Here is a 24,910-nt window from a genome sequence, read left to right as displayed (position 1 = left end):
TTTCTGCCCTTAGAAGTTGAATTATTCTTGGGGATATGGTTTTCTCTTCCCCTTAGCTCTCTTGTGAGGGTAAGTGAAAATGGGAGGCAGAGGTCTCCTTTCCTTTCCAGAACTTTCGTAATTCACAGTCTATCCTACCCTGTGTACAGGACATGTCTTCCATTGGTTTCGAGAAAGTAGAGAAACTTTTATAGTTCCATAAGGGAAAGGGAAAATAATAGTTCCTGTATTTGCAAAAGTCCTTGTTGAACTTTCTCAGATTTTTAGATAGATATTTATAAGGCATGAAGTCAGTCAACTATCTATAAGGGTCTTTTAAGAAAGAGAAACCACATAGGTGAAAAACAATTGAATCTCAAGGATAGGCCAATTTTGTTTTCAGAATAATTTATTTTGCTTTTCCTCTACTAGAGTAACTTCATATGTACAATTATGATATAAACTTTCTCTCTGTAAGGGTTTCTATTTATCAGACTTAAGCTAGACTAGTTCTAAGGTCCTCTACCCACATCATGGCAGAGTAGAGAGAGGCTGGAATCATCTTGAAAACAAAAAACAAACAAAAAAAAAGGCTGAAATGTATTCTATGTATTCTTAGCAAAATCTAGACACTTTAAACCAGTTGCTTTACTGCCCCAGGGCTCCCCAGGCAGTTCAGAATCTGAGGTTGGTGGCTGCTGAGAATAAGAAATAGGAGAGGGGGCAAGAGGAACTTGTCTGGGTTGGTGACCAACTTCCTGAGCCATGCTAAGGGATACCTAGGACAGAGCAAAATTCCTTGGAGGACTTTTCCTGACACTGGGGAGTTCGGGAGAAGGACAAACACAAAGAAGTTATAGTCCATATAGATAACTTTTACAGTAATGACAGTATTTTAGACCTAGTCTTATAAACAAAAATGAGTAGAATTTGCACCCACAGCATTATGCATATATTCATCATTAAAGGATTTTTGCATTTTCCCTAGGACAAAAGGGGAGATGTCTCGTGATGTCACTTGGAATCCAAATTGCCCACTAAATTCTGTTTTAATCTAAAGATCATATAGTCAGGAAAAAAAATCTAGACTGTTAAAAGTAGTTCTGGTTGGGAAATTAGGATAAATGCTGTTATTTGGCTTCCGGTGTCCATTTTTCTTTTCTTCTCTTGAGTAATAGAATCTCCCTCTTTGAATTTCTCAGAACATTTGGACACAGGTAGGTAAGTAACTGTATTTCCAATTTCTTTTGCTTTAAAGGAAAGTAAGTTCTTTTCAGAGAAATGTTAAGTGGACCTGTGTACTTAACTTAGACATCATTTCCTTAGAAGGAAGTTATTTGCCATATATTTCCTGTCCTCTTTTTCCCGCAGGCTGGTGAGTTAGCTTTGACAACATAGATGAGGACAAAACCTGAGACAAATGACAGAGGAACAAGAGAGAGGGAGCCTGGATTTGTGGATACCCCATGGCGCACAGCCATGAACATTTCCTGGGAAGCATTTTGCTCTAAACTATGACACAAGAAAGAAAGAAGTTTCCTATTTGTTTGGGTAACTATAGTTTTGAAGGGTGCATATTTACAGGTAGTTTATTTCTATCCTGTCTCTTACAGAAATACAAGGACCTGAAGATATCAGCTTCCAAAGTAGATATTCTCTATCTTTCACTTGAAATCATAACTTTGGAAAAGAGGATGTAGACACTTGAAAGAATGAATAACTTCCCTATTAAAACAAAGCACACACAGAATTTGAACCTCGGAAAATAAACTTCTAGTTGAAAAGGATTGCAGGCTCCTCTAATTCAGCCTGGTTCTAACTCCTGAATCTTTTCTGTTGGTATATTACCACTTCTGTCACTGATGATTCCATTGTCCTACTGTAAAGGAAATATTGCTTGGTTATTACAGGGGAGACAGGGATTCAGTGGGTGGGGGAGTGAGGAAACTGATGGCAGAGCCATGGAGACCCATGAGATTGTCCTAGCTGTGGCACTGGAAGCAATGCTATCAAAATTTGGGATGTTTATATTTCAGGAAACTATCTTTTGAGGAAAATAGATACAATCACTTGACTAGCTGACACTAAAATAGAATACTAATTTTAGAGAGAAGAGAAGCTGTAAAGTAGAAAGTTTTGACCACACAGATATGAGTGCTCTTGAAGAGGAACAAGTGAGAGTTTGAACTAGGCTGTGGATTGTTGGGAGGCTTGAAGATGGGGTAGACAACCATGTTTTGAATACAACAGAGCAGCAAAATTCTGTGAGAATTGTGTCCAGAATTCATAAAATTTGTAAAAAGGAAAAATACAAAGTGAAAAAAAAGGACCATTTGAACCAGACTTAGCGTGAGAAAAAGAACGAAGAGAAAAGCACAGAACTGGGGCAGATGGTGAGGCATTGACAGACCCAAAGACTATGAATTATGATTCACTTCTTAACTCTGTATCCTCCTCTAGTGAGAAAGGGGATCTTTATATTGGAAATGGTAATGATAATGTGGTTAACAAGATTTGACATCTTGATTAAGTGATGGCTTATAAGAAATGTCATAGCATCTTAAATGGTGGCAACGTGATAAAGATCATTACTGGGCTTATTGATGTGATCAAGGAATATCTGTTTGTAATACTTAGAGATGGATTATGGAAGAAAAGAATAGAAAATGTGTGGTGGCAACATGATAAAGAACATTACTGGGCTTATTGATGTGACCAAGGAATATCTTTAATACTTAGAGATGGATTATGGAAGAAAAGAATAGAAAATGTGTCCATTTTTCAAAACGGGGTAAAGTGGGTTCCCTCATAGCACCTAAGTTACTACTCATTCTGCTCTCAGAACCCTTTCCCTTTTGTCCCCCTATCCAGATGCATCTTTCCCCATCAAAAGGGGGGGGGGCAAAATTGGTCAGAGGGACTGTGAATGTGCTTTGCAAGCCTAACCTATGAGGGAGGAATTCCTGTTTGAGACAGTCTAGCACACTTGGTACTGAAAGGGCCATCAAAACTTTTTCATTTGAAGAAGCTGATTTAAATATTGGAGAAACCGGGCATAAAGATCAAAAGGGACAAAAGGAAATGGCATTATAGGTCAAGACTACTAGATTGACATTAGTTTAGGATGATAGATCTGGAGTTGGCATGGCAGATGAATTTCAAGGTGGTTGCCAACACACCAAACCAATGCAAACAAAACAGCACTAAAAATATCCCACAACAACAACAAAAACCAAACACTAATGGGCAATACTAGCATGTCTGTGTAACTGGGATTGTGGAACACAGGTCACTCAGAGAGTTAAGGAAGACACCATTATGGAATTCAGCTTGATGAATTCTTAGGTGGTAAAACCAGTACTTAATGTAAAAATGAAATAGTTCAGTTGCGATACTGTTTCTAGTTGTGTCCAGACCTAGCAAGGTTAAATATTTAATGAAAATTAATTTTATTGTTTTTTGTTTATTCTTTTTAAAAATTGCCTATTTTTTTTAAAAATGCTTGCACTAATGGTTTACAATATTGTGTATATGTTACCTACAAGAGGTAACATACACCTCTTCAGATGGATGTTAGTTCCACACCACACCCAACACCAAAGCACTAATAATCCTTCACCTGGGGACCATCTTCCCCTTTGGATTCTACTCTTCACCCTCCCCTTGGATAGACCCAGCTCTGTAGTCAAATTTACAGGCTTTTGTTTGTTTGTTTGTTTAATTTTGTCTATGCTTTTGTTTTGTTTTTTCATAGTCCACATTAGTAAAATCATCCATTATTCATCTTCCTCTTTTGACCCATTTTGCTTAGCTCAGTCCTCTCCAATTTCACTCATGTTGGTGAAAATGCCCAGTGTTAATTTTTCTAAGATAAAGATATAGCATTCCATGTGCATATATCCCTCCTCTTCTTTCTTCATTCCTCTGTTGTCGGGTACTTAGGATGTCTCCATAACTTGGCTATTGTAGATAGAGCCTCAGTGAGCACAGAAGTGCATGTATCTCTGCAGATTAGTGTTTTTAAATCCTTTGGTAGATACTTAGGGGAGGAATTGCTGGATCATATGTCAGTTTTATTTTTACTGTTTCGAAAATTTTCTACATTGTTTTCCACAGGGGCTGGACTAGTCTATATTCTATCAGCAATGGACAAGAGTTCCTTTTCCTCCATATCCTCACCATCTCTTGCTGTTTCTAGCATTTTTGATGTGGGCAATTCTCATGAATGTGAGAGTTTCTTTCTTTCTTTTTTAAGATTTATTTATTTGTGCATACAGAACTGGGGTACAGGCCAGAGGCTCAGGGGCGGCGAGAGGCTTCACCAGAGACAGAGTGGGGAGCAGGACAGGCAGATCGATGAAGTACACTGCTGAGGGGAGCAGCGGGCGGGTCAGGAGAGGTCTGCCACGCCATGTGGTCACCTCCGGGGCAGGCAGGAGTTGAACTCATGTGGAAGTGGCTTTTAGCTTCTTGGTTCTGTGCTTTAACCCACTGCGCCACCAGGGAGGGCTGAGAGAGAGTTTCTTATTGTGGTTTTGATTTACATTTCCCTGATGATAAGAGATGATGAAAGATTTTTTTCCAGATGTCTTTTGGTCATATCTATGTCTTCTTTGGTGAAATAGCTATTTAATTTTCCTACACATATTCCTTATTGGATTATTCATTTTCTTTTTGTTAACCTATATAAGTTCTTTACAGATGATGGATACTAACTCATCAGAGATTAGTCAGATGCATGATTTGTAAAATGTTTCTCCCATTTGATAGGACACATTTTCTTTTGAATGATAGTTTCTTTTCCTATGCGGAAGCCTTTTAGTTTGATGTCCCATTGCTTCCCCATTGCCAATGTTGTAGAGTCTTCTAAGATGATGGCTAACCCAATGCCAAACTGTTTTACCTGGGCTTTTCTTCTATGCATTTTTAGATCTTACATTCAAGTGATTAAGATCTCTTGGTTAATTTTGTATAAGATGTGAGGAGACTTCCCTGCTTCTGAAATTGGGGGAGGGCCTCCACCTAGGCCTCTAGGCTATAAAAATTCACAGGGATTCATAGTCCAAACCCAGCTTGGGGGAAGTCCACCTTCAGCTTGGGAAGGTGGCATGGTCTTCCCATCTCTGTGGAGTAGTTCTAGAGAGGCGTTTCCCTCTCTTGCACATTTCCTCCCCACCCCCACTTCATACCCTTCTTCCTCTGGCTCCTCCCATTCCCTGCTCCTGCTCCAGTACAGCTGGGAAAGGCTTTGCATGCCACCACTGCTTGGTTTGTGCTTCTGACCTTCTTCTCCCAATTCTATCAATACCCTAGGCTTTCTAGTGCCAAGGAAACACATCACAAATATTCTGGTCTGTCTTCTTTCTCCCCACAAACTCTCCAACCCCAGTGTTGCAATGTGTTTGGTGCAAATATTTCCCAGCCTTGTGCCCTATACACACACCATTCAAAACAATGAATGGCTTTCTTTGTATGAACAGACTACACATTGTCATACAGCTTGCATTATTGATTTAATATAGATGGACATGCCTCCAGGCCAATATATACTGTTATTCGTTTTAATTAGGCATTTAATATTATGAGGAATGAAAGTATCCTAATTAAAGATATTTATGTCTTCATAACTTATGAATTGCTCTACTATTAATGGATATTTAGGCTATTTCTAGGTGTGGATCACCATCTCTTTTATCTTTTAAGTGATGCTTTCCCCAAACCTTTCACAAAGTGTGAAAGACATTACACAGTAGGTTTCTCTAAAAGTAGAACATCACAGAATCTGAACGTATTAAAATATCTCCCAATTTACTATACCCCAATGGCAACAAGAAGCTGATGATAGGTGTTGTTAAAATAACTTTGTCAAGGTTTACTGGATTTAGAGTAAACTAAATATATTTAAGCATATAATTTACTAATATTGAAACCATCACCAAAGTCAAGGTAAACACATCCATCATACACAGAGCTTTCTTGGTTCCCCGACATTTATTCCTGCAGGTTATTCAGTGCCCTCCCCAGCAATCAGTCACTGACTTACTGTTAATGCTAGTTTGTTTTCTACAGTTTTGTAAAAACAGAATCACACAATATGTACTCCCTTTTCTCTGACTTCTTTCACTTAACATAATCACTTTCAAATCTGTGTAGAGTTGCAGGTTTCAGTGGCTTGTTGCTTTATTGAGTAGCATTCCATTGTATAAATATCCTACAATTTCATGAAGAATATATTTTAACAGTGATGGTTTACTTAAAAATTAATATATTTGGGCCCTCCCTGTTGGCACAATGGGTTAGGATGCAGCACTGCAAGCTAGCCACAGTGCTTCTGTGAGAGTTTGATCCCCGGCCCTGGAGGTGACCCACATGGTGTGACAGACCTCTCCTGGCCTGCTCGCTGCTCCCCTCAGCAGTGTACTTAGTTGATCTGCCTGCTGTGCTCCCCACTCTGTCTCTGGTGAATTGTCTCACAGCCCCTGCACCTCTGGCCTATATTCCCATTCTGTACGCATAAATAAATAAATCTTAAAAATAAAAAAAGCCATTAAAATTACTGTTTGAATGTTAAGAGTATTTTATCTATTACGATTTTATCAGACAATTAATTTGAAAATAGTCCTCCCATTTTGTGGTTTTTCATTTCATTGCCTCAACAGTATGTTTTGAAAAGCTGAATCTTTTCTTTTACATATTGTGCTTTATCTGTAAGTATTCCATATTTGTATGCTACCAAAATTGGAATTATTTAAAAAAATAATTCCTTATTTTCTTTTTAATTTATAGACACTATTAACTTGTATTCTACAAACTTGATAAGTCATTTATTAGTATGAATGATTTTTCTTCTATATAGTAATTTATATATGGGAAGTCATGTGGTCTGCTCAGGTATATTTATTTATCTTTTCCATGGATATCTTTTATGTTTTTTCCTTCACTTACTGCACTGACTAGACTCTCAGTACAACACTGAGTGGAATGATAAAAGTAGATAACCTTGTTTTGTTCCTGATATTTGGTGAAAGCTTTAACTACCAATACTTTTAGGTGGAGGTGTTTTGTAGATTCCATTTATCAGTTGAGGATATTCACTTTTATTTCTAATGTGTAAAGTTTTCAGGCATAGATATTTGATTTGAACAATTTCCTTTAGTGCCTTTTGAGATGACTACATAATTTTAGTAAAAATGATAAATCATATTGATTTTTTAATATGAAACTGAAAATGGAGCAAATCCTCTTTGGGCATGATATTTTTGGCATGTCTGATGTTTTGTTGAATCAATTTGCTGATGTTTTTGTTTAGGTGTTTTAATATTGATATTTATGAGGGATATTGGTTAGTTGGTTTCTTTCCTGTAATGTTTTTTATCTGCTTTTGATTTTGAGATAATCTTGGTTTCATAGAATGGGCTAGAAAGTGTACTTTCAGCTTCATTTTCCTGGAAGATTATGTTTAAAATTGGTATTATTTTTCTTTCTTTCTTTTTAACTAGAATTCACTAGTGAATCCAGTAGAGTGTGGAGTTCTTTTTAATGGAATTTTTAAAAAAAACTATAAATTCTGTTTCTGAAATAGATTCAGGTTTTTCTTGTGTCATGAGCTTTCTAGTGTGCATCTCTGAAAGAATACATATACTTGATTTAAGTTGTCAAATTTATTTGCATAAAGGATAAATTGATGGGAATACATCAAGTTAAAGAGCTTCTGTACAGCAAGAGACATTACAAGACAGACATCCCACTGACTGGGAAAAAAATTTTTCTCACACAAAACTAGCGATAAAGGACCAATCACAAAAATATATGGAAAACTGATGAAACTCAACAAAAATAAACAACCCCATCAAAAAATGGGCAGAAGAGCTAAAAAGACACTTCTCCAAAGAGGAAATGCAGATGGCCAACAAGCATATGAAAAAATGTTCAACATCACTTGTAATAAGGGAGATGCAAATTAAAACCACAATGAGATACCACCTTACCCTAGTGAGAATGGCACATCTTCAAACAACTAGCAACAACAAATGTTGGCAAGGATGTGGAGAAAAAGGAACTCTCCTGCACTGCTGGTGGGAATGCAAACTAGTACAACCACTATGGAAAACTGTTTGGAGGTTCCTCAGACAGCTAAAAATGGAACTTCCATATGACCCAGCAATCCCACTCCTAGGTATCCACCCAAAAGACACAAAAACACTGATTCAAAAAGGTACTTGCAACCCCCATGTTTATTGCTGCTTTATTTACAATTGGAAAGACATGGAAACAATCCAAATGCCCAAAAGTGGATGACTGGATTAAAAAGATTTGGTACATATACACAATGGAATATTACTCAGCAGCCCCCCCCCCAAAAAAAAAGAAACACATGCTGTTTGCAGCAAAATGAATGGACCTGGAAAACATCATGCTTAGCGAAATAAGCCAGAAAGAAAAGGAAAAATTCTGGATGGTTTCACTCATAGTAGGAGTATAATGGACCAGGCGAGAAAATAATAATAATAATGAACAGCCATATACCAGAGACATTTTATAGGGGTGGAGTGGGGAATGGGATCAAAAACAGTGGGAGGAGGGAAATGCACTGGACTATGGTGATGGCACATGGGTGATTTGGTGATGGGAAGTCCAAGGGGATTGCAACTGAGATGGAAAAATGCACAAAATGATGTAAAAATAAACTATTATATTATTAAAAAAGAAAAAGAAAAAATCATTTGCATATAATTGTTTATAATATTACATTATTCTCTTATCCACATCTACACACTTGGTAGTGTTGCCACTGCTGTCATTTATGTTACTGTTAATTTGTCTTTTTTATCTTATCCCAAATCACTCTGGCTAGAGCATTTGCTAACCAGTATTTTTTATCTTCTCTAAGAACTGGCTTTTGGTTTCATTGACTTTCTTTCATTTTTCTATTGCATTTTGCCCCACTCTAATTTTAATTATTTCCTTTCCTCTGTTTATCTTATGTTTAATTTGTTCCTCTTTTTCTGGTTTCTTAAGTAGTAGCTGATGCCACTGGTAAGAGAACTTTCAGTTTTTTTTTCTAACGTAAGTATTTAGAGCTATAAATTTACCCACAACCATTTAAGATGTTTCAGTGGTATGACACATAGTCTTTTTTCCCAATGGGCTGAATTAAACATTAAAAAATTAAATATATATATTACATCATCCTTCATTCTGTACACTGTATGATTTACCCATGAAATTCCCACCATCAATGCACCCTGCGCCATCTCCATAGTCCTTTGTGTTCTTCCTATTCCAGTACTGTTCCATCTCCCTCCTGCTCTACAGAATATCTCTGATCTATGGTTGCCTGGTGATTTTGATTTTTACTTTATTATAGTTCCTTTTTTTCTCCTGCTCTCTTATTTGGTTCCTCTACATGCCTCCTATAAGTGAGACCATTTGATATTTTTCTTTTTCTTTCTGGCTCATTTCACTGTGTATAATCCCTTCCAGCTCCATTCATGGAGCTGGAGATGGGGCAGCAACATGGCACATATTCTTTTTAAAAATTTGACTAATTTTTTAAAAAGATTTATTTATTTATGCATATAGAACTGGGTACAGGCCAGAGGTGCAGGGGTGGTGAGAGGATTCACCAGAGACAGAATGGGGAGCAGAACAGGCAGAACAACAAAGTACACTGCTGAGGGGAGCAGGGGGCGGGTCAGGAGAGGTCTGCCACTCCATGGGGACCGCCTCTGAGGCGGGGGATCCAGCTCACACTGAACTGGCTGGGGCTGGCTTGCTGTGCTGCTGAGTCCTTACCTGTTGTGCCACTAGAGAGGGCTGCAGCCCCTCCATCTTTATGGGATATAACTGACATACTAAGCACAAATTCTGATATGTGGAGTTTCCAATTTTTCTTTGATTCTGTTCCGTAAGAGGTCCTTTTGGAGCTCTTTTCTCTATCAAGTAATTTAATCACCTCATGTGCTAATCAGAACTGAACATTTGAGAAGGATCTTTGCAGATCTTTTGAGCACTCTCTCATTACAGACTCTGTCCTGGGAAGCTCTGCCTTGCTTGATGTCCCTGGACTCTCAGTGATATCTCCTCAGCCTAGGGAGATGACCTATGTAGGGGTTTCTGCTTCCTGAGCGACAACCTTCATTTCCTTATGTCCATGCTTTGAAAATTTCTATTTCATTTTTTCCCCAATGTTTTGATGATTTTGGTTGGGAGGCTAAACCTATTCACTGTTATTCCATCTTCATTAGAAGTAGAAGCTAGTAGTATATATATATAAAATTTTGCCTATATGTCAATATTGGACATTAAAATCAACTTACTGTGCTATTGCAAGCATAAAAAATAAAATGCTATAAGATAGAAAAGAAAATGCCATTGTAGTCCACGTGTTAAGATCAAATAAATTTTGTTTTGTGAGACTTTTTTTAGTTAAGTGCCTAAATACACATGTGCATTAGATTGTAATATAAAAGGCATTTTTTAGTGTGTGTCATGGCAAAAGTTAAAGAAATATTAACCTAGGTATATCATGTTGTACTATAGGCAGCATCTGTAACACTTCGTCTCCATGTCTGCCTGGCCTAGTTCCTATGATCAGGGAAAAATTATCAATCTGTGTTACCAGGGGAAACTGTCTATCTGAAAAATGTTCACCAAATTCTAAAAAAATTCATCATCATCTCAGGTCTGAGAACCCCTAAAATGATGTGTGTGAAATATCTTCTAGGGCTTAACATTGTGATTGATGCGTAATTTTAACAGGTGGAGCTGCTACTGGTCATCCAGGCACTATTATAATAACATTGAGTGACCAGCATGAGTGAGCCACAGATCTTCCCTGGATCAGTGCTTAAATGTATCTGGATACTAAAGGAGGCAGAAGTCTGGTATTAAGGAGTTCTACAAGAACTCATTGTGCAAGGAAGATGCAGAGACTGTGGCGACAGGAGGGAGTCTGGGCATTAGGGACATCATTTCAGTGGACTGGAATGTTTAGAGACTAAGAAAGTGAGAATGTAGAGGTCTACTTGAGGAACCTCAGTTTTAGTTTATTTAATTTTTTCACTAAACATATTTATTTTAAAACCTACAGTGTCTTTGAGCTATATCAATGAATAAAATAAATATCCCTGAGTCCTAGAATCTGTTTGCTACTGGAAGAAATACAATAAACAATTAAGTAAATGACCTGTTAAAAGATAAGAACTGTGGAAGAAGAAGAGGAGCAGTGGAGGGTCTATTAGAAGTGGGCCCTCTGATCTAATTTTAAGCAGGAGATATTCAATCGGGCATATTTAAGATCTTAATACGACAGTAGTGTAATGAAACAGTAGATTGTAGTAGGAACGCTAAAAATATTCCAATACACTTTGAGTCTTCTAGTCTGAAAACCACTCCGAGACTATTGGTAATTTGAATTCTGCATTGACACTTTGCAGCCACTGGGGTGCAAGTGGGTGATTTCAGAGAAAAGTGGGGTTGAGGGTGGGGTTGTGGCCTAAATATGGGCAATTATGCACACACTCCTCTCCCAGGTGTCCCACACAGGCAGCTCCAATTAAGGACAGTGACAAGACTGGCAAAGAAGTGTTACTGTGTGATCTAAATCAAGACATTTTTGCCCTGGCTTCTCTTCCATGGCACTGGCACGGCTTTACTCCGCAGGAGAGGAGGCCTCGCAGAGAAAAACCTTCAGCATCCAATGCATCTCACAGCTAGTGACTTTGAGCTAGCAGACCATTATTCTTGTCTTCAGGGTCTGCATCAAGATTTTTCGGTTGGCCTAAGGATTTCCGGGGTTACTCTCAGCGTCTGGAGTCCTACCGGGTGTTTTTTTGTTTGTTTGTTTTGTCTCTTTGTAAAATAAAGTACACCAAGTTTTGAGCTTTTACTTTGACCTTAGGGTTTCTAGATTCTTCCTGCTCTCAGCTTCTGTGGGCAGACCGATGAACCGTTCCCATATTTTGAAGAGATTCTTTCCCAGGGCCCTCTCTCTAGACTGAAAAATGCCCGCCTTTTCCCCACTGGCAGGAGCGCGGGGCCGAGCAGCGACACTTTGGAGGCTAGAGCCGCCGAGGGTTGCGCGTCCGGAGCCAGCGCGCGCCCCAGCACATCGCGCGCGGCGACGGTGGCGGAGAATTTGTTACCGAGCGTGCCCGGCCCTCTTTCTCCGCGCGGGGGCACCAGAGCCCTCGGAAGTGTCAGACACTGCGGTGCATTTTCCCAGTTCCCTTTTAAATGACTGCGGAAAAACAGACTCTCCAAATCGCAAATGGGAAGACGGATTCTCAGACAAGGCTTGCGAATGCCCCGCAGCCATCCTTTAACTGCGCGGGCAGAGCAGTGACGGTTTGTCACCAGACCATCCCGGATCGCTTCGTTTGTCCCTAGTGAGACCCCAAGGCTCTGCCGGAGTCAGGCTTGCTAGTAGCTGGATGCATGTCGTGCTACGGGCAGCGCGGGCGTAGGGCACGCGTTCGCGTACACCCGCGCACACACGAAAACGCGCAAGGTACGACAGGGGCGCAAGGGCTCGGGTGCCCCGCGTGGGGGTGGGTATCGCGGAAAGTGAAGCTACGATTTAGGAATGGCTGCATCCTGCCAGGTGGAAGAATGAGTGAAAATGACGCGGCGCAACACGTACGACAGGCCAGGCTCGCTGCAGCGCATTTAGGGACCCCAGTACGCTTCAGGCGCGCTCCCTGCCCTCACATGTCTATTTTCTGGACGTGTGAGGCCAGAAAACGGCAGGAGAAAGACCCATTTAAAGAGCTCGACCAGCATTTGGAGCCTCTCCTCCCTCTGCAAAAGCACCAACAGGAAGATCCACCAAAGCCGCCCATCTCCAAATAGCCCGGAATTGCGGCGTTATCCTTGGTTACTAATGTCGAGCACGTTTCGGTGTTTACAAAATTTATTTATTTATAGGCTAGCTCGTCCTTTTATGCAAGGCGGCAAAGGAGAGCGCAGCCAGGAGGGAGAAGGGAGGAGAATTCCTATAATAAGAATCAGCGCATTTTTCAGCGCTGAACCCAGCCAGCCGGGTTTCCATTTCAAAAAAGGAGGCAGCCTCTACCTACTGCGATTGCAGAAGAGATCGCAGTGAGAATTAGGGACCGGGAGACATTGAGCGGCGAAGAAACAGAGAAACAGTCCGTCTCCGAGGTACCTGGAATTAAACACCACACACACACACACACACACACACACACACACACACACACACACAAACACACACACCGTCGTGCGCATCGACACGACCAGTTGTATGCGTGTGTGTGCGTGTGTGAACTCCCACATGCTACTGCTGTCTGCTTCTGGCCAGTGGCACTGAAGCCTGCCTCCTCCCCACTCGCCCCCAGATTCCCCTCCCCTCCCTGTTGCTTTTGTCTGGAGGGTGTTATGGGCTGGTGTGTGTATGAGCGTGTGTGTTTTTGGATTTCAGACTAATTTTCTGGAGTTTCTGCCCCTGCTCTGCGTCAGCCCTCACGTCACTTCGCCAGCAGTAGCAGAGGCGGCGGCGGCGGCGGCGGCGGCGGCGGCTCCCGGAATTGGGTTGGAGCAGAAGCCTGGCTGCTCCTTCGCTCGGGCTCTCCACGCTCAGTCCCCGGCGGCAGGAGGAGCCTAGACCCAGGCGCGGCTGGCGTGTGGTAGGCGCCAGAGCCCGGGTGAGCAGCACGGACAGTACCCTCCGTCGTCTGGGCCCTCACCGTCCCCCCCCCACCCCCCCGGGCGGCCGCGGCGCTCCCCAGGTGGGACGCGCCGCGCCACCTGCCTGCGCCCCCAGCGTCCAGCGGCGGTGGCGGATTGTGCAGCATCATTGGGGGCCCCGTCGCGGAGCCATCGCCTCAGGCAGTCTCCGCGTCCTCCTTTAAAGGGTCCGTCGCCTGGCCTGTGCCATGGAATCCTGGCTCGGTGACCTGGTGATCTCCTCTCTCAAGCTCAGGCTTGGAGAGAGGGCGGGCATACTGGTGACCCCAGCGGCGCCGTGCCATCGGGAGTCAAGTTTATTTCTGGGGCCAGAGCTGGGCACCCGTCCATCCACAGCCTTCCGGTTGGGGTCGGGGTGGGGATGACGCTAGCGCGGAGGGAGAGTGCCCCAATTCACTGTGTACGCGGTCCTGCGCTCCTTCTTACGCCTGTCTGTTTGTTCTCAGCCCCGAGGTGCGTCCGGAATCCCCGTGAGCTGGCAAGAAGCCTGCATCCCAGAGAGTCCCCGAGTGCCGCCGGCCGGTGCCCGGCGCGCCGGGCCATGCAGCGGCGGCCGCGGGGGAGCTCTGAGCAGCCGCAGCGCCCCCTGTGAGGCGGCCGGAGATGCCCCGACTACAGTGAACCGTGCGGCCCCCTAGGACTCGCTCAGTCGGGACACGCGAGGCTCCGCGCGCGCGGTGGCAAGAACTGAGTGGAGAGAGTGGCGAGCGCCGCAAGGCCGCCCAGCGTCGGCAGAGGAGGCCGGCTGGTCCAGCGCAGGGACGCGCACTCTGGCTGACTCGCACTGGCCCTGGCTGCTAGGGATGTTGTCCTGGACGAGGAGGCATGGACCTGCGATGGCGAGGCTCTGGGGCTTCTGCTGGCTGGTGATGGGCTTCTGGAAAGCCGCTCTCGCCTGTCCCACGTCCTGCAAATGCAGCGCTTCTCGCATCTGGTGCAGCGACCCTTCTCCTGGCATCGTGGCATTTCCGAGGTTGGAGCCTACCAGTGCAGACCCTGAGAACATCACGGAAATGTGAGTTTCTGGCACTTTTACCCTCTGCTCCTCCTACCTAGGTCAGGGCATGCTAGGAAGGTCCCTCCTGGTCATGAATGTTGTGTCAGGTCTGGGGGGGAAATAGCAAAGATAAGAGATGCAAGGACTGGGCCATTTCCCCCCAGTTACCTGTGTGTTTCATTGACCTGGGGCTGCTTATAAAGGGAACGGTGTGACAGCCTAAGTTTTAAATATTGTATATATTCAGTGTATACATTCCTTGTGAGAAGAGATTCTGCTCTTTATATTCCCATGTCTGGATGCGAGCATGCTTTAAGCCTTCTCTATGCAGTAGGTTACTTCTGGACATTTTTGTTCCATAGGGTGCTAGGTGTATGTTGTGTTCGGAGAAGTTCTGGTAATATTTACTGCAAGGGGGTTAAAATAATGCACTTCTTGAAATCTATTGAGGGTTACAGTTTCCACTTTAACATCTTCCTCTGAAATTTAGAGTTCACCAATTTCCCTTTTCATTTTATATATCAGATTTTGCTAAGGAGATTGCATCCAGAGATGGCCTTGAAAATGATCTGTAAGAGGAGAAGTTCTGAGTGTCGAAATGTACTGGCTCCAAAGAGAAAATGTGATCGTTGGAAGCCTAAAAGCCTGGTCTGATTTAATTTGGATTTGACTTCCCAGAGATACAATTTTGAGACCATTTGGATTATAAATCTTAATTCCTCATTGAATAATATCCCAGGACTGGCTTGGATGATAAAGTAGTGTGTAGTGCTGTGATGTAGGTGGCCATAAACATGAGACTCCTAGGTTCTGAAAATGTTTGAGGTTATCCTGGTCTGATGGAGATACAGAATTGCTTTTCTGTTCTTTTCCTCTGATACCTTGTGAAAAATATACTACCATGTAAGAATTCACCAGTCCTTTGTCCAGCATTGCCCTGTCACCTTTTATGTAGGCCTACAATTACATCAATTAAAACTCTCCATATACAATAATATATATATTAGAACTTAACCAGTTCAAATATTTCACTATCACGAACTTTTACTCATCCCTGTAGAGGATTATAGGGCAAAGTTTATCCTGACTTCCCTTCTGGTGTCTAAGATAGGTACCCCTGATAGTAAGGCTTTGGCTGGGGCCTTCTGGTTGGTGAGTGCGCATGCATTCCTCCCACCCTCCTCCACAGAAAACGCACCCCCAGATTTCTGCCAAGGTAGGTCAAGACAACCTGTTTTTCAATGTAAGTAAGAGACCTTACTAGTTTCTGTTGTTTGTTTTGCTAGTGATAGGCTCGGGCAGAAGGAAATGACCACAGAACAGTGGGGACCTTCCTGGCTAGCAGAACTAAGATGTGCTGGGAGAGGCGACTGTCAGACTGGATCAGGATGCTTGGGTCGCAATTTTTGGCAAAGAGAGCATCAGGCAGGGCTGCAGCAGAGAAAGGCAGGGTAGGGCCCCAACTGTGCTGGCCCTGGGCTGGGCTGGGCTGGCAGAGGCTCTCGCCAGGCAGGTCAAAGTGTTTCTGGTCTTTTGTCAGGATCTGTGTGCCTTTTCAAGAGAAGGGGTATTGGTAAGCAGATGAAGGAGGCCATAGGAGTTCATAGTCCTTCCAAGTATTTTGAAAAAAAAAATGAGAGCCTTTGTATGATTAGATGTCATGTTTTTGGTTTGCTTTACAATTATGTGTTAATGATAGATACATGATGGGGAAATCAAATAGGGCTACTCATTTTCATGTTATATTTTTAAGGCCCTAATCAGAGAAAAGGAAGACTTTAAAAATTACGATTTTAAACCTCAGTGGTCTTTGTGGCCTGACATATATGAAATCAATAAATTTGAGCAGAGCTTTCTTAAATCACTTCTCACAGTTGCTGTTGTTTCTTTTATCTTTGATGGTAAATTCCTATTTTCAGGCATTTGAAAAAAATTGAATTTTAGAAGTATCAAAGCATTGTCACATTTATTCATTCAATAATGGCACCCTTAATTTCTACTTTTATTTTTTCCTTTTGATTTAGAAATTCATTGAGACTGAAAAGTACATAGGGATAAGTGATCAGGTTGGGGAACGCGTTTATTTACATTAGACTGGTAGAAAAAGAATATTTCTTTGCTCTGTTCCTCAACTTTGCTTGAAACCAGCCAATTTGCATCCTTCTGCCTTTATCTGTAAAATGTTACAGAATACTTATTTGGAAAGCATATCATATAATTATTTTGAATTCTTCTGTTTTGATGTCAAAATGATATTAATGTGGATGAACTTGTTTTTCGCTTATCCTTATGTGACACTCTCCGTGATCTTTCTCTTCCATGTTAATATTTGCTTGAACAGCTTTTAACTAGTGGCCTCTGGATATCAGCTACATTTGGAGCTAGATTAGATACACATTTTTTTTTTACTTTGTTGATAGATTTAATGATAGTTCTAAATAACCTCTTTTAGAGTTCTAGTTTAATGGTATTTAGCTGAAGTTAAAATTTTCTACTTTTTTAAAGGAAAATTTTAAGTAAAAAGAAGCCTGTGATTAGAACTTACCGAAATAACTGCTCTTTCTATATTATTTTTAAATAGTGTTTCCTAATATCTATATATTGGGAGAAAAGTACAGCCACTGTACGTTTTATAATTCAGAGACAATCCTTGATAGAACATTTGAAAAATACAGGTACAGACTAGTTGAGAGATAAGATTTTACTTTTGTTTCTACATGCATATTTTTTTGTTTTAAATATTTATTTGTGCATACAGAACTGGGGTACAGGCCAGAGGCTCAGGGGCGGCGAGAGTCTTCACCAGAGACAGAATGGGGAGCAGAACAGGCAGATCGAGGAAGTATACTGCTTAGGGGAGCTGCGGGTGGGTCAGGAGAGAGGTGGAATCGAACTCATGCAGAAGTGGCTTTAGCTTCTCAGTGCTGTGCTTTAACCCACTGCGCCACCAGGGAGGGCCTCTACATGCATATTTTAAGCCAAGTTGACATTTCATTTTTAGAACCATTGTTTGAACCTATTTTTCTGAAAATCTTTCCATTACTATACATCACATCCTCTTCACCCACTAACTTAATCTATATCTACAGCTCTTTATTGCTCTTGATAGTTATATATCACAGTTGCCCTACATCATACTTGGGGTAAGTGCTAGACTCTGTTGTTTGGAAATGGTTACACCTAGGCAGTGCTTAGTTAAATTTAAAAACAACACTACTGTCACACAGAATTGATTCAAGAGTAAAGACTGTTGTTGGAATTATATAATCATCCATTTAAGTCTCAGTTATATCAAGTACCAAAATGCATTACAAAGGGCAAATTCTGTTTCACTCAAGTAGTAAATGGCTTGGTTAAAATAGGTCATGCATTTTTTAAAAATTGTGTTCACAAACACATCATCTTAGTCATTTTTCAGTGTACCATTAAGTAGTATTAAGTATATTGTCTGTATTTGTGTGTGTGTGTGTGAAAAGCATGGATTTTTATATTGCCCATATAGGAAGTCAATGACGACCAGTTTCCCCCTAAACTTTTTGGGTGACAGTAGCTCTGATTTGGAGGTAATACTTGGAGACAGAGCTAATATTTTTCTTCTGAATATAAATAAATAGAACTTGCAGCTTCTGCTGCCCAGGCTCTTGTATACAATTTATTGTTGGCTTGGGTAAACGACGGTAATGTTATATCATTAATACATTGATTTTGGCCTTCTCACATTAGTAAGCTTTTCCACTGCAATTAATTGTACTAAGAAAATCCCCAACCTTGGCATTCATAGGGATTCAGTGAAAGGTCTCTGTTTCATTACTCTGGTATTTACCTATCACCTGCTCTGTCAGGGTTCTAGAACTTTGGATTGTGCTTTACTTGCTTTAAGAACTGCAGAATAAAATTTGGCTGTTATATAAGCCACACTTGACTTGTTAATAAATAAGGCAGTCTAACTTACATCATTCATTATTTACTACAACTTGCAAACTGGACTTGAATTGTGCTGTCTTCACAGAGAAGGTATTTCCAGAATCCAGCTCAGCAGGACCATTTGAGTTTTCAGTTTTGTACAGTCAGTCTCTGCATTACAGAGGTTTTTTGTTACATTGGATAAAACAATTGAAAATCTTGAAGACCTTTCTGAGCCCATTTCCTTTTACCTCCCCCTGTATCACCTCTCATTGACTACGGGGAAATGTGTTTGATTTTTTTCTTCTCCAAAAAGTGATATTTCCTTATGGGAATTCAAAGTATGAGAGTTAATAGGAGAGCCTGGAGTGTATGTTATTACAAGTAATGGGAAGTTGAGATAATGTGGTCTCAGCTCCCCAGTGCTTAATTTAGTTCTGTTTAAGATCTTTCACTGTTTCTATCCCATAAACCTCTGTTTGTGTTTCTTTCAATATTCCCTTGTAAAGAAGTTTTCTAAGCTGAAAAGTTGGCTGAACAGCTGAGAGTTGAGATCTCTTTCTCCCTAAGAACATTCTGTATGATCTCTTTGACGATATCTAGGTCATAGGAGTATAAAACCTAGAGTTTTTGTTTAATTGGGGGGAGGGAAATTGAATTTCTTTTCTTATTTCATTTCTTTTATTTGTGGTTTCTTTTTTGCATATGTTACCAACCAAGTACCACAGTTTTAACTCATTGCTCATCTTGCCTAGAGGAAACATTGAATATCACAGCACCCTGACTCAGCTTTACTGTCCTCTGGAGAACTTCTTGTAGTTTCAAAACTTTAGGGTAGAATGTGGCATTGAACTTGCTGCCCCTTGAAGCAATGCCAATATCTCTTGATATTTATAAACCAGTGGATGATTTGGGGGGACAGACTATTTAGACAGGGCCCACCTTTTGCTTGCTTGGTGTGTGTGAGAGAGATGGAGAGAAGAAAATACTGAACCTTGGTTTATTAATAGCTGATTGATCATTTTCATAGTCTACTTGGTCAAGCTATTTTAAAACCCAGAGCCCACCACTGCTCTCCCATGGGGTAGCTCATCTCTGAGTTCTGCAGGCCCTGGTACTCTTAGTTCTATATTTGATTGCTGATCAATCTCTATTTAAAAAGACAAAGATCCCACATAATCTGGGAGCTTTCTCACCACTTACTCTCTGGGCTGACCAAAAGACTAGGAAGTCATAAATATTGATCTGAGAGATGTGAATGCTCATGAATGTTATAACCCTGGAAAGAGAAGTAATATACAGGTTTTATGTTTACATGTGATTTTTTTTTTAAAGTATGCTATTTTTCAGCTGGAGCCAGTGGTTACCTGATCTCTCTGTCTCAGGGCTGACCTTGTTGGGGATAGAGCCCTTCCCGCCAACCCCAAACAGCTAAGATGGCCCAAGATTGGAATTGGAAGTTCTGCCAGTTCCTTCTGGCCCTGCCGCTCCACAGAGCTTCACTTATGGAGATCATTGTGGCTTATACATCAGTTATGAAGTGAAGGGTGGACAGGGCCTAGATGTTGGCAATGTGAGACTCTGAAGACCTGTGGTGTCACCTGTGTATTATTTTTCGTGTCTGATGTGATTCCCCAAACCATGCCTTTTAAAATGTGACCTGCTAAGGAGGCTGATATGTGTTCTTTCTGGGCTGAGGAGCCCAGGGTCCCAGGGTCACTCTGAATCAGATCACAGAAGGACAAGGGCCCTTGCGTATGCTTTGTTCCAACCATCTGAATAAGCCAAGCATGGTAGAGACAGCCCCCTGAGGCCAGATCACTTTAAAGGCATTGAAGGGACCAGATGCTCCTTTTAACCAACATCCCAAGGCAACGCCAGAGCTCTACTTTCAGGCACCTCCCATCTCTTCTGTGTCCACCATTTTTTTTTTCCTTAAGATTTATTTATTCATACAGAACTGGGGTACAGGCCAGAGATGCGGAGGGTGAGAGGACTCACCAGAGACAGAGTGGGGAGCAGAACAGGCAGATGGATGAAGTACACCGCTGAGGGGAGCAGCAGGTGGGTCAGGAGAGGTCTGCCATGCCACGTGGATCTCCTCGGGGCAGGCAGGGATCGAACTCATGCGGAAGTGGCTCAAGCTTCTCAGTGCAGTGCTTTAACCCGCTGCACCACCAGGGAGGGCCTGGTCCACCATTTTAGAAATGTCAAAAGATGTGAAGACAAACTTTGGCTAAGTCTGGCAAACCCCTGTCTACCAGACAGAGCAATTATAAAAAGTCTGAGCTAGTCATCTTTGGGAAGAAATATATATTTGCTTAGTTTACTATGAGGTGTATTGTTTTTATTTTAAATTTCAAGAGTTCCTCCTTGTGTGACAGTTTATGAACATCAGTCAGATGGCAAAGAAAAATCTTCGTAAGTTGACAGTGATGAAAGATGCTAACCCATGTCTGCTGGACCACCTTGGCGGCTGCGGCTTAGAGCAGGGGCAGAGCGGGCTTTAGGCTGCCATCCCTGGGGTCTCGGCCCTATCAGGGGTGGTTCTGTAAGTGGAGGAACCCCCAGCTCTTCCTGCGAAGTCCATCTTTATTCCTGAGAAAGGTTGTGGATGGACAGTGCTTATGCTCTCCTGCGTCTTTTTTTCTGCCGACTTCTCATTGCCACAGGATGGATGACCAGTGCAGTGGCTGAAGGAGCGAGCAAGCTCAAGGAGTATTATGCACATCCAGATTCATCCTGCTACCACTTGTATGTTGTCTGTAGCCCACGCCAAGAACTCACTTCTAGACATACCTCTGGTTTCCCTGCAGAGCTTCTCCCTGTGGATCTGGAAGGCTCCTTGCAGACATCTGTTCATTTAGGTTCTCTCTCTCAAGTAGGTGGGAAGGTCCTGACAGCTTGGAGGGAACTTAGATTTGACTAGCAGGCCTGGTGTTCGGGATCTGGTGGTGTCTAATTTGGGACAGAACCCATGCCATCCAGGGCTTCGTTTTGGTCTGTGTCTGCTCAGCCTCTCTGGGCAGGATTTGGCCAGTATGTTTTCAGACAGGTGTAGTGAATTCAGTACATGTTCACAGGCTAAAAAGCATGTCAGTGGGAAGGAAGGGATCTTAAGAATGCTCTGGGGATTGGAGTTTCAGCTCATGATTTCCCCTTTCCATCATTTCTGCTCCTTTGCAATTTGTGGAGAGAGAAATGATTTGTGCCCCTTTCGGAATTTGGCATTCTCTCATACTAAGTGAAAATGCAATAATGACATACCCCTGAAAGTTCCCATTTTTATTGCCAACATGGACTTATTGTATATAGCACCTCAACTTTTGCTGAAATCTTCATATTCTGACAGTTCTGTGGACACAACCACCACACACACTGCTGAGATTCATCTGTGTATGGGCTGAGTATTTGTGAATATATAACTGTATGTATTGAACCCTGCTTTATGGTCTTTTAGACTTAACGGTTCAGGAGTTGTATTTTCTTCCTTACAGTTTTAGTTTTGTTTTAATCATACTGTGGATTCCTTTCAGGGGAACTGGTAGAAGCTCTTCTCTGATCAGCTCTTTGATTGGTGACCAGGATGGCTCCTCACTGATCCATTCTCAATGTAAATCAAATCATATATTCAGTGAGGCACTTTTGAACATTTTTGCAATATTTGGATTTGATTTTCAATCTCTGAAATATAGTGCATGCTAGAAAAATAGACTGTTTCAAGCTCTACTCTGTCACAACAGTTTAGCACATGTACCCCCAGCAGGGGGATGCTGGGTCTATGCCTGAGTTCTCGACCATTGCTCCCTGTGGCGACTGCTTGCTTCCCTGCTCTGCCTTCCTTACTCATGTCTGTATTGTGTGCAGGAGTGGGAAGAGGTGGGTGGAGAGCTTGATAATGATGGCCTCTAAGTTCTCTGGCAAAGTATATATACATATAAAATACATATTACACATACATATATATGCACACATATATGTACACACATGTATACGTATATGTTTTTATATATGTTAACTCACCTACCACTCTGATAAGCAAACACCTTCCCGTGCTCTGTGTCAGGTGCCTGGAACTCAGAGCGTCAGGGGCGAGGTGGCTTCTGAAACACTGAGTCTCCTTAGGCTGTTTTTTTGTTTTTTTTTTTTAAAGATTTATTTATTTGTACATACAGAACTGGGGTACAGGTCAGAGGCTCAGGGCCAGTGAGAGGCTTCACCAGAGACAGAGTGGGGAGCAGAACAGGCAGATCTACAAAGATCCACTGGGGAGCAGTGGGCGGGTCAGGAGAGGTCTGCCACGCCATGTGGATCTCCTCCGGGGCAGGCGGGGATCGAACTCATGCAGAAGTGGCTTTAGCTTCTTAGTGCTGTGCTTTAACCCGCTGCGCCACCAGGGAGGGCCTCCGTAGGCTGTTTTTGGTGGTGCATCTTACCCCCACATACCTGTACCAAACACATAAAACATAAACGCACACACATAAATGCACATAAGCATATCACATGAGCACACACACACACACACAGAGGCAGATGTTTGGCTGTAAAATCCCTTTAAAGGATTATGAAGAAATTTTGGATTGTGTTTCCTGTGAACCTGTTGAGCCCAGCATGATATAGTTAGAGGACAAGGCAGACCCTAGTGCCATTGAGTGGAGCCCTGGAAGGGGAGCTGGGATGTGGGTTCATATACACAATATCAAAACCTGCGATCCTGGGTGAGCCCTGAATCTCACTAGCCTGTTTCTTTATCTGGAAATTGGGACTTAGACATCTGCTGATCCCTGAAAGGGTCTTTGCTTCCAAGCCAGCCAGCCGCGGCCGAGTGTTTTCTTTCTGCTCTGCATTTCACCCAGCTATCCTCCTCCAGGCCCAATGGGTGCTCTGGATCACTTGTGGCTTAAGCAGCACAAGTCCCATCTGTGGGCTTTCTCTAAGTCCAACCCTGAAGTTGAGGTCCTGTGGCTTTGCAGGTCCCCTGTTTCTGGTGACGTGGGAGGCAGCCCTCCTATGGTTATCCACAGATGGACAGATTGTTGGTTTCCTTCTTGGAGATCATTTTCCTAGCATGTATGGCCTACCTGCACTTTCAACAACTTCACTGACTAATCCAGATGGTAATGTCTCATCAGAACACCTGCTCCTTGTGCATTGTGAATTTTTCAGTCCATTCTGGGTGTTCTTTGGCATATGACACGAGAGGGTTGCAAACAGGCTTGTTTCTCTGGTCTCAGTGACTCCCCAAACAGGGGCTAGCACTGAAGTCACATTTCATATCTGTCCGGGTTTCCTTTCATCCTGGCTGGACTAGTTTACCATGTTTCCTGATTATCCTGAGGACTGCTTGCTAATTCAGAACCCATGCAAACAACACTTTAATTCAACTAGTGTTTATTGAGGACACGAGGGCAAGGCAATGTGCTAGGTACAGAGGTAAGGAGTGCCGGTGTGGCTTATACCTACTGGGAGAGACAGAGACAGAAACCATCATTAGTATAATGTGCTAAGGATAATCAGTGCACACAGACTTTCATACTGTCATTGCTTCAGCTTCAACCAGCCACTGAGCCCTTTCCAAAGGTGCTTCCCTTGAAATGTGCATAGTTGTCATGGCTCAGTGGAGGAAGGCAGGTGTGTAGACTGGTATGCACCATCCCCCATCCCTACTTCCTGCGTTCCAACTGAGTTTAATTCTTTACTCTGTCATATGCTTTCTGATGGTCTTGGGACCTTACCCGCTCGTGTTCCATTTGAGCAAACTGCCTGGTCCTAACACCAGCGGTTCCCTTTGGTCAATGAGAGAGGTGGGACACCTCTGGCTCATCATCCAGCTTGGTTTCAGACCCATCCTTTTGGAGATATTCTCTTGGCTACTGTCCTTATCTCGCCAGTATTTCAGGCTCTTTCTCATGTAAACCTCAGAATCTAAGCAAGACCAGGGCTCTCCTGTCTTTTTTTTTTATTTAAAGATTTATTTATTTATTCATACAGAAATGGGGTACAGGCCAGAGATGCGGAGTGAGAGGATTCACCAGGGACAGAGTGGGGAGCAGAACAGGCAGATAGAGGAAGAGGGCGGGTCAGGAGAGGTCTGCCCCGCCATGTGGATCTCCTACCTGGCAGGCGGGGATCGAACTCATGTGGAAGTGGCTTAAGCTTCCCAGTGCAGTGCTTTAACCCTCTGGGCCACCAGGGAGGGCCCAGCTCTCCTGTCTTGCAAAAGTTTCCCTTTAGCACCATCCCTCCCTCTGCTTCCATCCCCTCGACTCTCTGCCCTTTCCCTCTTCCCTGCAGACTCAGCTGTGCTTTTTTTTTTTTTTT

At 42.5% G+C, this 24,910-nt stretch overlaps 1 protein-coding gene across 4 annotated transcripts in view; it reads left to right on the top strand.

Annotated features, from left to right (window-relative positions):
• The first annotated feature begins 13,356 nt into the window (after nt 1–13,356).
• The window catches only part of NTRK2 (neurotrophic tyrosine kinase, receptor, type 2), a 316,763-nt gene continuing 305,209 nt past the window's right edge, over nt 13,357–24,910 (top strand). For 3 of the 4 annotated variants that reach the window (XM_004677526.2, XM_004677527.2, XM_012721349.1), the window contains exons 1-2: nt 13,424–13,646; nt 14,136–14,704. In XM_004677526.2, the coding sequence (XP_004677583.1) occupies nt 14,493–14,704 (212 nt within the window). In that variant the 5' untranslated portion in view covers nt 13,424–13,646; nt 14,136–14,492. Of the gene's footprint in view, nt 13,647–14,135; nt 14,705–24,910 lie in introns of all 4 variants that reach the window. The other variant, XM_012721348.1, reaches the window with a different exon arrangement.

The sequence above is a fragment of the Condylura cristata genome, unplaced genomic scaffold (genome assembly GCF_000260355.1).
Source record: "Condylura cristata isolate star-nosed mole 26May11 unplaced genomic scaffold, ConCri1.0 scaffold00006, whole genome shotgun sequence".
Taxonomy (NCBI): domain Eukaryota; kingdom Metazoa; phylum Chordata; class Mammalia; order Eulipotyphla; family Talpidae; genus Condylura; species Condylura cristata.
Note: the sequence above shows the minus strand (reverse complement) of the source record. Positions and strands in the feature narration are given on the sequence as shown.